Source organism: Cetorhinus maximus, chromosome 3 (genome assembly GCF_964194155.1).
Source record: "Cetorhinus maximus chromosome 3, sCetMax3.hap1.1, whole genome shotgun sequence".
NCBI lineage: Eukaryota > Metazoa > Chordata > Chondrichthyes > Lamniformes > Cetorhinidae > Cetorhinus > Cetorhinus maximus.
In genome coordinates this window covers 125,664,391-125,677,837 of record NC_135881.1, presented here as the reverse complement: position 1 = coordinate 125,677,837, position 13,447 = coordinate 125,664,391, and the positions used below count along the sequence as shown (strand labels likewise).

At 45.0% G+C, this 13,447-nt stretch overlaps 1 protein-coding gene across 3 annotated transcripts in view; it reads left to right on the top strand.

Moving 5' to 3' along the window:
- Positions 1–461: 461 nt before the first annotated feature.
- Positions 462–13,447, top strand: part of cdk6 (cyclin dependent kinase 6) — a 328,683-nt gene continuing 315,697 nt past the window's right edge. The window contains exons 1-2 of one of the 3 annotated variants that reach the window (XM_078538938.1): positions 462–636; positions 2,775–3,079. In XM_078538938.1, coding sequence (XP_078395064.1) covers positions 2,850–3,079 — 230 coding nt within the window. In that variant the 5' untranslated portion in view covers positions 462–636; positions 2,775–2,849. Of the gene's footprint in view, positions 637–2,016; positions 2,206–2,249; positions 2,587–2,774; positions 3,080–13,447 lie in introns of those variants that run through there. The other 2 variants (XM_078538939.1, XM_078538937.1) reach the window with 2 other exon arrangements.

Sequence of the window (13,447 nt, the reverse complement as noted above, 5' to 3'; positions counted from 1 at the left end):
AGTGTAGATTATTTTGAATACTGTAACTGCAGCGATAGGGTCAGGCTGGAATCTTGTTTCTGATTTCATATATATACATATACACATATAAATCATCATGACACATAAATGAGCAATCTTTGAAGTTTTTTTCCGGAGAAATAAACCGATTCACGTTTCCTGGAATGGAGCAATTTTTAAACAAGTTCTAGGTTTTCAATGCAGGTATTGATGTTTTACCCCCCTCTGGCCCCACTTGATTAGTGCAGTTTGGCCTCAATAACCTTAAAGATCTGAATGCTCATGTAAATTGAGTAATGAGCTGTAGTGTTTGAACTTAGAAAATGGTCAATCTTTCTTCCACCGTAAGTTAAATCTATACTTTATATAATTATAGTTTGCTGCTGATATTCTGCAACGTGATCTATTTCCCTTTAAGTATTGTGGGTAAAAGAGCTACTGTATGACAGACCCTTTGGACGTGTTGGTTTGGAGAAAGTAAACGTTGTGCTGTAGGTTCAGTTCTGCCCTGTTTACTGATTATTTGCGTAGGGTATAAACTAGTTACTTTCACATCACTTTCGGGGGCAAAGGAGCAAAATCCGTTGTCGGCAACGTTGGCAAGGGCAAAATGAGTTGGAAGTAACAGGATATACGGTAAGTACGTATCGTGAACTTTATCACTTATGAATGTTGTTCGCATTATACTTTGCAAGTTCACGATCACGATTATAGTGTTCAATTCCAACGCTTTTGCAAGCGTATGAAACAAAAGGGTCGGAATCCAGCGGGACAGCAGCCAAGGTTTTAACTGGTTTAACTTTTCCAAAGTTAACTAAACTGAACCGTTAGCATGTTGTGATCCAGGAAGCAGGATTGGAGTTTTTCGTGCTTTTTTCTTAATGAGGAGAAAGTGTGTTGTTGGTTGGTGGCGGGGAGAGGAGGGGGTGGGGGAAGGAAGCTTATCTTGCGTTGTGTAGTCTTAAGTTTCTTTTCCTTTCGGCTGCTGGAACTTGACAGTGAGAAACGAAAGGTTCATTGAGCTGAGAGTGCGAGAGAGAGAGAGAGAGAGAGTGAATGAGTGAGTTGGGAAGAGAAAAAGGCCAGGCGGCGTTTCGCCTTTGTTGTTTGAGGAATGCGGAAATGTTGATGCTCTGTGTCAACTGCTGAAGGGGGGTCACATTCAGGCGTCGTGGGAAAGAAAAGGCAGCACCGCTGCTCTCTGCTCTCTCTTTCTCTGACAAGGGCTAGAGGCGGAGAGGGGGAACAAATCCTTTGGATAAAAAGAGAAAGAGGCAAAGGGTGGGGGTGAGGGGAAAACTCCACGCCCAGCCTCCAGATATATGTACACACTGCTCTGATTGGCAATATATGTTTGCTTGACGAGTTTTGCAGATTATATGGTTTGCGCCGACCTTTTTTTCGTTTTTGCCACGAATTGCAATTCACCACCTCCTCCCCACCCCAATCCTCGACGATGGATATCCTCGTTTACACGCTGCAAAGTGTGGAACAGCTACCTGTGTGGCCCAGTTTGTAGCGATCAGGGCTGTCCGCCCCACTCTGCTGAGGGTGTTTTTTAAAAAAAAATAAGTGCAGGGCTTCAGCTTGACCATAGTTTTAATAATCGAAACTGCGTCCAAGCGGGTGATCTTTTAATATATATTTATAAACAGGTACATTGTTTTGGTTAAATAAGTCCTGGATCTTGGACGGATTGTTAAATATTTATACACATTATATATAATAATATATATTTAAAGCTGCATCGTGTCTTGAGCGTGGGATCTTGAGTCTCACATAAAATGCTTTTGGTAGCAAATGGAATGGAGCCGACGTTGATTGTTGATAAATGGATTGTTCACCTGATTTAAGCATTTGCCTTGTTTCGCAGAGTCCCACAAACGTTGCCAAGAGCCCTCAGCTGCTGGCATTGAGGAGCTGGCTGTCAGTCTCGGTGACAGATCGAGATTTGAAAAGAAACGAAAGCCTTTGGCTGTACCCGTTTCTGTATACTGGAGCAGCGGAAAGTGGTGGGCGCGGCGCTCTCTTGCCCCCTCCTCCCCGGGTACAGTGGATGTGGGAGGGAAATCCTGTGGGAAACGGAGGGATTCAGAGGCTAATCGATGACCCCCAACCCCACCTCCCCTCCTCCTCCTCCTCTTCTCTCCTTCTCGTCCTCCGCGCCCCCACAATTGAAATTGAAGTCCAAGTGACTGACGGAAAGTAATAGACTATTATTGGAAGTTTGATCAGAGCTGCATCGGGAGATTGTTTGTTTAAGCAGGCGGCTCTCTGACTGCCTTGTTAGTTTGAACTATTTGTTTTGTACACAATCTTTTTTTTCAGCAGCACGTGTTGAAGGTGGTCGCTGTGCGCATGCTTTGGAAAGCTGGGATCCCGATCGGGCCGCTGCAGTGAGCGGGAGCCGCTCTCAGGCTGCCAGCCAGGGGAGAGGGAGCCTGAACCCGCTTACCCGGGGGGTGGGGGGAGTGAGCCGGCGTTCAGGCTGCTTTCCATTCACCGAGGGGCAGCTGGACATCCGTTTTATTGATGTCTTCTAGTGGGAAACCGAGCTTTCCAGGCATCGCTGCACAACTTTTAATGGTACAGCGTCGTCCTCATGACTGGAATCATTAACTTTCTGTCAACTCGGCTGACTTGCTTACTTTTTCTTTTTAAAAAGAAAAGGATTATTTAACACCCCCATTAGCAGTTGCCCATACATTTTCATTATTTTTTTTTATATACTGGCAAGTTTTGTTTATTCATTATTTTTTTTCTTGGCTTTCCAGATGTGATTGGCCCGAATATCCAAACTTGTTTCCGTCTATGTGTGAGAGACAGCGCGGGGATCCGAGGTTGGGACTATGGAGGGGAAAGAGGCCAGTTTCTCTGACCGCTATGAGCCGGTGGCCGAGATCGGGGAAGGGGCGTACGGCAAGGTTTACAAGGCCAGAGACAGGGACAACGAAGGTCGCTTCGTGGCTCTGAAGAAAGTGCGAGTCCAGACCGGGGAAGAAGGGATGCCTCTCTCCACCATCCGGGAGGTGGCTGTACTGAGGCAACTGGAGTCCTTTGAGCATCCCAACGTGGTCAGGTGAGGGGGAAAAAAAACAAGCTGCCATTGAACTTTAATAATGGCGTTGGAATTGCATCCACACACATTGCTTATGCCAATTGGCGGGGGGGAGAAAGCTAGGTCTTTAATATGTGTCCGGTGTTATCTGGGTTATTTGTAAATGTCCCAGTCTAAAAGTTTCCTATCGTCAACCTGGGATTCGGTTGAGAATGGAGCAAAACGACAGCGATTTAGATTCGAGTGTACACACGCACTCTGGTGGAAAACTAACTGTGTCGTACGGTCAGTCAGGTGCGAAAACATCAAATGTTCACCAGTCCCACCCACAGAAATTCTGCACTTCCTCTGCCGCAGCCGGCAGACATTTATTGAAATAGCACCAATAAAACAAGGCAGGGAGGGTACATCCACCTTCCTGGTCAAGTGGGAGAGTTTCCCCAAACCGGATTGTAAGCTTGGTCAATAACATGGCTTGCCTTAAACATTTAATGGCAAAGAACATTTTGGGGGCGATTTATCATTCACTTTCCGAGTTAAAATGAATTATTAAAATTAAGTTTAAATGTTTATACTGGTTATTTATACACGTATTGTTTGATATTTGGGGTATAAATATGTTGTGCAATTTCCATCGTTTCAATAATCTTTGTTATATTTACAAATACATTATATCCCCTCCCAGTAATTTAATTAAAACCCAGAATTTAAAGTGCCCGCCCACGCCATTTCAGGCGGTGCGGGCGGCCGAGAAACGCAAAGCTGATGTTGTGACATGAACGTTTTGTGCAAATTAGGTGAAAATGCATCAAGTTTCTGATTTTCTGACAAGCAACTAAAACTCTTGCCTCTGTGGGTATCGGCGGTCCTTTTCAAAGTTAACTGTTGCAACTACTTCAATTCAGAACTTTCAAATAATAATTGCAAGAGGGACGGACGTGTCATGATAATTTAAAGGACATTTGGAAACTCTGGGGGCTATTGAAGGTCTCGCGTAATCAAGCGCGAGAAGTGAGCGGGAAGGCGCTGCTTCTCCCTTTCCCGTCCGCTTTGTGTGGGTTGTTTCCATCCCGTCCGCTTTTATACTTGTTCTGCTTGTGTCAATCTGTCTGCCTGTTCACTTTTCACAGGTTAAGAATTTCCAGCAGCATCAAGTGCCACCTTTAACATTCTGTAACGGAGCATGCAAAAAAATACGCAAATGAGTAATTGCCAAAGATAAGATTAATTTTAGCTGACATAGCTATTTAGGGAATTTCCCCAAAAGTCCTAATTTCGGGGACTCGTGTTCTGAGTGTACTTATCTTTTTCTTTTTTAAAAAAAGAACGGCCTTTTTTGGAGACGTTGCGTGTACGTACTGGGATGACTGTTAACATTTCTTTGTTTCTGTCTCCCTTTAATTCTTACTGTAGGGCAGAAGCAGCAGAGCTTCTTTTGTTGGCGTTTTTCCTCATTTCATGTCATTTGCATACAGCTGCAGAGTAGTCTGTTACCTTTGAATGCACATTTGGATTTTAATTTGATTAGAGAAACCACCTTAAGTCACTTCTAGAATAGAGGTTTTCATTTTCACTTGGCAGTAGGAGTTTCCAACTTCTTGGCTGCCAGAGACTCTTTTGGGGGTGGCGAATGAGTAAAACATTTTTGGCTCTCCTTATTAAATGCCTTTTTTGTAATGATTCGTTTCATTGCAAGTGTCATATCCTTCTGTTGACTCATCTATTCTAAGTTTCAAAAATGTACTTCCTTTCTCAGTTTATTTTTTATTACTTCTGCCGAAAGAAACACAAGTTAATTCTTAAATACAAAGCGCTCTGCAATTTTCAGTTTTGCCTTATTTGTGTGATCTCAGCAGAAGCTATTTTCTGCAAGCTAAAAGGGGCAAAGTCTTCATTAGTGCATGATAAGTCCATTTTTATTTGTTTGCAAATACATGGTTCAGAAAATCATCACTTCTGTGTAAAGTTATGGTGATAAATGAGTCTAACTTCTACCTTTGGTCCTACGTCTTATGGTTCTCCTCTTTTTTTTATTAAAGGCGTTGATATGTCTTCCTGTGAAGACAGTCACCCTTTTAAAATGAGAGGAAGTAGCTGAGTCATAATCTAATTATTTGGAAAGGAAAACAAATCTTTTGGAATGTGCAGAAATGCTTCTTGTGTAAAATGGATTCCACATAATGTACTTTTCCATTTGTGTGAAATCATACACAAGATTTCCTCTGCTGACTTGGAGCAAAATCATATATAGGCTATTTATATTCACATCTATGAATTTCACTATAAATAGCAAACTCAGGAAATCAAACCTTATTGTGCTTCCAACAGCCGTGAGGAAATAGATCATGAGCCTGTCAATGAACAACTTTCATTCTAAAAGAAAGAAGAACTTGCATTTATATAGCATTTTTCATGACCACGGGGGCTACAGCTAATTAAGCATATTTGAAGTATAGTCACTAATGCAATATAGAAAACAGAGCAGCCAAATTGTGCACTGCATGGGTGTACAAACACCAATAAGGTGATGACCAAATAATCTGCTTAAGTGATGTTGGTTGAGGAATCAATATTGAACAATGGGGTCAAATCCCATGCTGTTCTTCAAAACAGAACCATGTGATCTTTTATATCCACCTGAGAGGGAAGATGGGGCCTTAACTTACTTCATCTAAAAAATGGCACCTCCAAGCGTGCAGCACTCTTTCTGTACTGCACTCAAATATCAGTCAGATTATATGCTCAACCTAACAATTTCCTGACTCAGCAGCAGAAAGTACTATCAACTGAACCATGACTGATACATTCTAGGAGCATGGTTTGACATCTTCCTTGATTTCAGAGCTCCAAAGTAATTCAAAATTCTATCCTAGAGCCAATTGAACTTATAGGTTGGTTCTCTTGAGATCAGCATCCAAGACTGGGAAGGATCTATTACAATAAAACCACTTGCTGACCTGCCAAATATATTTCCAAAGTAATTTCCTTGCAGTTGCTGGATGCAAAATGCCAGTTTTTCCATCGGACTACTAGCAATTTATCTTGAAGGTGGAAGATAAACAGTTTGTGAATTGGGCGGCCTTAACTGAGTAGAGGTTTAAAAAAAAATGTGTTGGAGATCCAAAATAAAAATAGAAAATGTTGGAGACACACAAGGTCATTAACAGTTGTAAAGAGAAAAGATTTAATTTGAAGTTTTGGTTTGGTTTGTCAGACCCCTGCTGGAGATCCCCACCAGAAGTGTGTATCTACCGTTGCTCTTTGTCGGAGTGTTAAAGATCTCTATAAGTGCACATAGAGCAAGAATGTATGAGAGGTATACAAAGGTAGTAAGAGACATACAGAAGATAGGTGAAACAGCCCATGGGAGATTTATAGAAAGAGACAGAGTGGGAAAAAAATGGAGAAAAAGGAAAAAAAAGTGTTTTGAAAGCCGTACAAAGAAAAACCTGGAGAGTGGAAACAACTTCTACCTTTATAAAGACTATAATTTAAGCTAACTGATATTCATGTTATTCAGAAAGAGAGTTGGAAACAAAAAATAGGCACTGGAATGAGAGAGTTAGGGACAAAAGATAGACACTTGCATGAAGCAACACAGTTTTATAAAGAGATTGCTCACGAGTAGTGCCATGGGAGATCAAATAATAACTCTTCAGAACTTTAGGGAAAATTGTTTCAATATTCTTAGAAGCATCCGGGAAGGTATATGTGCCTACATTTGGTATGCCTCTCCATTGGATATGTGCTTGTGCTTGGCAACCTACACTAACTGTGGTGCCACTAGTAGTATTTAGTAAGGTTTGTTATAATTTTTAAGATCATCTACAGAAATTTTGTACTAGCTCCCACAGTGGCTTTTCACAGCAAAATATTTTTAAAAGTTCCTTCTAGCATTGGACATCACACAGTAATACATTTGTCATTGAATTATTGTCAACAGTAACATCTTGGCTCCTTTACTCATATTGTTTATCCAGAACAGCTGACATTATTAGATGAACATGAAATCTGCAGATAGTTTAAGATTGTAGAAAAATAAAATTTATCAAATTTAATTATCAGAGAATATAACTATTATCACAATGTAGATTTATTAAATTAAATACATTTTCTTATTATTCTAATGACCAAATTCTGGTTAATGTTATGTCTATAAATTAATGGGAGAAATGTGAATCCAACTTTACTCATTTAGCTTTCAGTGAGCACTGTATTTCAAAACAGACTGAGTTTCCAGACTATAAACAACTTCTACCTTATAAAGACTATAATTTAAGCTAACTGATAAAGGTAGAGTTATATTAGTTGAAAATGAGATCTGTTCTAATCTGATCTCTCAGTTCGGGAGCTGTTCCCTTTAAATTAGAAAATTGTGCTGTAGCTCCACTAATTATGAAAGGTGAGAGAGGGAGGGCAGGGAATTATAGTTTAATTATCCTAACATCTGTTGTTGAGAAATTACTAGAGTTATAGTACAGAGCAACTGAACACCTTGAAAATTTTCAGCTGGTTGGAGATAGCCAGCATGAATTTTTAATGGATAGGCCATATCTGATGAACCAGATAAAATTTTTTGAAAAAGTAATTAAAGTCACGGAGAGGGGAAATTCTATGGATGTTATTTGTATGGAGTTCCAGAAGGTGTTTGATAAAGTTCCTCATCAGAGACTGTTAAAGTTGAAGCTCATGAAATTAAAGTTAAACTAATCTGGTTAGGACATTGACTGAGTGGCAGGAGACAGGGAGAGGAGTAATTGGTAAGTACTCTTAATTGGCAGGATGTGACCAATGGGGTATGCAAGGGTCTGTGTTAGGGCTTCTTCATATTTATTAATTATTTAGATGATCTAGCGAGCTACATAACCAAATTTGTTGATGACACAAAGTTAGATGGCATGTAAGCATTGGAGATGGAGGTGCAAAATTGCAGAGATATTAATAGATTGTGAATAGGCAAAATTGTGATAAATGGATTTCAATGTAGGCAGATATGAAGTCAACCCTTTGGACCTAAACAAATAGAACTGGATAGTTTCTAAGTGGTGAAAATCTAGAAACAATGGAAGCCCAAAGGTCCAAAGGGGGAGGGAGAGCATGGTGTGGTTGTCCAAGTACCCAGATGATTAAAATGTCATTTAACATGAGTAATCAAAGAAGTCTCCTGGAATGCTGACCTTTATATGCAGAATACCATAATACAAGGGGATAGAAGTCATGCTTCAATTCCCATTATATAAATCCCTGATTAGGCCACATCTGGAGTACTCTAAGCAGTTCTAGACACTACACTTTAGGAAGCATGTATTGACCTTGGAGGGAGTGCAGCTTAGATTTACCAGAATAATGCCTGGACTACAAGGATTAAATCTGAGGTTCGCAAACAAGGTCCATAGAGATTTTCGAGAGATCTGCAGACTAAACTGCCTTCACACGTTCATGCCTACAATCTCTTTGCTAAAACTGGCCATGGAACAGTCACTGCCAGAGGTGCTTACAGCCCCTTCCAATGTCATCATCCCAGTTTGGACCAGTCTCCCCCATGGTTCAAGCTAACAGTGCAGCCCTGCAGTGTGGGTTAGGAGAATGCCTGAGCTGAGAGCACAGCATGCAGTCCAGTGGGTAAATCTGTCGCCAATCGGTCGGTCGGGTGGAGGTGGGTGGGGTTTTGGGCAGCCATGCAGTGCACTAATCTCTGGCCATCCAGGTGGTGGCCATCGTTCTCTGGGATGTGTTAATGGGCCTTCAGACTTAACCAAGAGAAGTTCTTAGTACACCCATGCTATCCCATCCCACACGTGTCTCTCTTTCATCCTACAGGAGGAGTACATCAGGATCATGGAGCCTGGTGACCTAGCTGTATGCCTTGTGGCTTACAGAGGGTGGAAATGACAGAGAAGAGAGTGACTGAAGCACGTGGCTGTGTAGAGGGAGGAGCAGCACCCTCAGGAAGAAGGGTTGGCTAGGGCTCCGGCATACGCCACTGAAGAGCCGCAGCGAGCTGTTGCTGGTCAGCGCCTAGCTAGACCAGGGTCTATAGACGCCACCTTTCATTCCTGCAAAAGACCGAGAACCAGTGCCACCGAAGACTGCGTATGCCTAGGTAACTGGTTGGTCACATCTGCCACCTGCTGCAGGATTTGGCATCACGGAGACATGGAGGGCATCCACTGCCAGTGGCCATGAAAGTGACCACAGTGCTCAATTTCTACGCCATTGGCTCCTTTTAGGGTTCCACAGGTGACCTCTGTGGGATATCACAAGTCTCCACCCACAAATGCATCCATGAGGTCACAGATGCCACCTTTGCGAGGGCACACAACTTTGTGCCTTTTGCTCAGGACCAGGACAGCCAGGAGCGATTGGATTTGCCCAGATCTCGGGTTTCCCCACAGGTGCAGGGTGTGATCAACTGCACTCACGTGGCGCTCAGATCTCCATCACAACACATGGTCAACAATGTCAACCGCAAGGGATTCCACTCGCTAAATGTGCAGCTGGTGTGCGACCACCACAAACGGATCCTGCGGGTTGGCTCTCGGTTTCCAGGGGGTGTTCACGACTTCTACATTCTCAGTCAGTCACAGATCCCTGACATCTTCCAGGATCCGAAGAAACGGCAGGGAAGGCTCCTCGGGGATAATGGCTACCCGCAGAGGCCGTGACTGATGACACCCGTGCAGCGGCCTCAGACTGCTGCAAAGCGAAGGTATAACAAGGCTCATGCTGGAGCTCACAACTTGGTGGAGCAAACCATCGGGATGCTGAAAATGAGGTTCCGGTGCCTGGACCAGTCTGGTGGAGGCCAGCAATACAGTCCACAGAGGGTGTCACGCATCGTCGTCGCCTGTCGCGCCCTTTACAACCTGGTACTGCAATGGGGAGAGGAGCTGGCTGAGGAGGAGATGGAGGAGCTGGAGGTTTCCTCCGATGAGGGTGAGGAGGTCCTCGAAGGTGACAATGATGGGGATGCAGCCCTCACACCAGCTAGACGAGGCAGGTGCGCTTGGGAGGCCCTCATAGCTGCCAGATTTGTGAAGGATGATGATGATGACGTGCAGTGAAGACACACCATAGATCCTCACATCACATCTGTGAACATTTAACTCCAGTCTGGCTTATGGCAGCACCTATACCCTCTGACAATGCTTCTGTCATGGAGATGCAGTGGAGGCCCTAATAGTCACTCGATTGCAGGAAGATGATGACAATATGCAATGAGGACACTCCATAGATCTTTACATAGCACCTGAGTGTGTCTGACTCCTGACTGGCTGAGGGAAGCTCACATGCACGCTGTGATCAGGGTTATGTCATAGAAATGTAGCCATGAACCATTAGTAGCATCTGATCTGTTTTCTGACTTCAGTCCATGATCCCTTCAGGAGCACAGCGTCACTGGTCACAGATGCTGACGAGATGGGGGCCAGCCTCCCCTTAAAAGGTGCTGAGAGCCCACAGAGAGAATGATGGAACTCTGTGACACCTCCCCACTACATTCTGGCAGCAATGATGAGCACTGTCGAGGTGCAGGCATCAGTGATGTGTTCAGGGAGTGTGAGGCCGGACCAACACTTTGGTCTGAAGGCTGCACAAAGCACAGGGAAGAGGCCCTGGACTGAGGCACCTCCCTTTATCTTGTGCAAAAAGGTTTCACATATGCCTGACACGAACACTGCTCATCAGAACAAGGAGCCACAGGCAGGGAGACATTTTTGGGAGTTTATTGACAATACTGAACAGTATATACAAGTGATTAACACCCACACCCAGGCAGTGTGCTGCCTATGGCCATACTAGGCTGAAAATGTCTGATCTCGTAAGTTAAGCAGACTCAACCTGGTTTATACTTGGATGGGAAACCGCCTGGGAATACCAGGTGGAGTTGGCTTAGTTAGTTGGTTAGCTCAGTTGGCTAGATGGCTAGCAAGTGGTTCGGAATAACGCCAACAGCACATGTTTAATTCCCATTACAGCTGAGGTAGACTTGGGATCTGCTGCCTCCTCGTCCTGCCCGGTGAGCGAAAGGCAATGGCAAAACTACCACTGACAAAAGCAGCTCAGCATGAATAGACAATGAGCCAAGGACCTGCCTTGGGACAGAGCACACACAACAATGACTCTGAAGTATAATCTAACAAAACAGTTACAGCTTCTTAACCTTCCTAATCCTCCAGCTAATTCTTGGTGCCCCCTGGGCATCCACAGTGGAGATGGAGGCAGCCTGCTGACTGCTGTGCCCTGTCTGTGATGACCTTGGTGGGCATCTGCTGCAGGACCCTCGCCTGCTTTCAGGGACCGGTTGTGTGGCAATCGCACCCTCCTCTGTCTGTGGAGCTGGAGCGGCTGAGGTTACAGGAACAGGGAATTCGGATAGGCCGTACACTCCCGGAGTCACTTGGTTGAATCGCCCCAGCAGGGTACACCTGATCCCCCCCTCCCTATGGGTACCAAGGGCCCCTGGTTGACTTTTTGAGGAGAGGGGATAGCTGGAGTGAGATCGAGTTGCCCCGCACCCATCTCACGTACACACTGCTGGAGGCAAACTATGGCATCAGCGATGGAGATGAGCCTGCGCAGCAGTGCAGGAGCGACGTCCTGGACCAACGTCTCCAGAGTGGCTGCCATCCTACCAGTGTTGACCTCGGTGCATTGCAATGCCGGCGATATCACCTCAGCCTGAAGGCTGACGGAGTCCTCCATCGTGCCTTGCAATCTGAGGAGTGCAGCGGACATGCCTTCTTGATATTCCCGAGCTTGCCGTTGCAGCTGCAGTGACTGTGACATGACCGAGTCCAGGGGCTCATCATCTAACTCTGGACTCAGCAAGGTTCTGGCCTCCAGCAGTCTTCCAAGTGTCGGAGACCTGGGAAGTCCCTGCCTCCACCTGCTGCGGATCAGACAGTGTCTTGTGCTCACCAGATTGAGATCCTGAGGCTACTGCAAAGCTAGGTCCCACCGGGGTGTGTGTCTCTGTGTTGGTGGAGGGTGTGGGTGAGCGCTGTGATGGGACTTCAGGGAGGGTGCCTTCAGATTTCTCTTCAGAGGTTTCTTCGGGGCTTGATTGGAGGCCTTGGGTCGTGGACTCCGTCGACTGTTTCCCAGATGTGCCTGCAGAAGCAAGGAGAGATAATTAGTGCATGGCAGTGGCCTGTGAAATAGGACACATCACTCACAGCACGGTTGTCTGATGGATGTTGCACTGCTGGACCCTCACCTTGGTAGAGCACCACCGACCTCGCCATCAGCACAGGACCGGTCAGCCAGCTGGATGGCTCTACTTTCAAAGTCCATGAGGACCTTGATTTTAGGCATTCCTCGACTGGTCTGCGATCTCTCCCTCATTGTGTGACAGCTTGTCCTGCATAAATAGGGATTGAAAGAGTGTAAGCAGGTTGCCTGCCAGGCCAGATGATAAGTATGCCTGGCATGTGTGGATGATGAGTGGTCCCATGGATGGGATGAGGACAATGACGGTGTGTGAGAGAGAGTGAATGGTGATGTCCCTTGAATTGGCAGTGAGTGAGATCCCTGTGAATATGTGATGGGGCTGAGAGTGAGAAGAGTGACTTACCCTGGCAGAACAGAGGAGATCATTCATCCTCTTGCAGCACTGGGTGGCTGTCCACTTTGAAAGACGTTGGCGCTGACCACTGCTGCCACCGCCTCCCAAGCCTGGTTGGTCATGCCGCTCCCTATCCAGGGTTGGGGCAGAGACAGCATGGCAAGCCTCCACAGTGTGCAAAAGGTGTTCCAGTGACGCATCATTAAACCTGGGGGCTGCAGTCTTTTTGCCTTTCATGGGCAACCTTCCCTGCAGTAGTCTTGGGCTGGAAGCACTGAGATGTGTACACGCACCTGGACTTTAAATATGGTGCCCGGCATGATGAAGTGGCGAGGTGATGGCGTGGCGGGCTAATGAGAGCCTGCCTGCTATGGAAACAGTGTGTTTCCTGGGAATGCATAATTAATGTGGCGGATTTGGGATGATACGGCGTGAAAAGCCGCCACTGTGGCTGGTGGGTAAAGCGTCATTTTACACGCCAGCTACTGCTCTTGGTGCAAATCTGGGATGATTCCGCCCAAGGATGTTTACCCTGGTGTTCATATGGTTAAAATGTGATTTGAATGAAGCTTTCATGTTATTAAGGGGAACAGATAGGGTAGATACAGAAACTATTTCTGCTGGTTAGGAAGCCTAGGACTAGGGGCCATAATCTACAAGTTCGAGTCAGACCTTTCAGGACTAAAATTAAGAAATGCTTCTATATGCAAAGTGTCTTCCAGTTTCCATTAGTTAGAAATTATCATGCTTTAGACTTAAAATGCTGGAGCTTCATCAAGTGTAGTTCCTTCAGCTCTCTGTGGCACATGACTGCAAGGGATCAT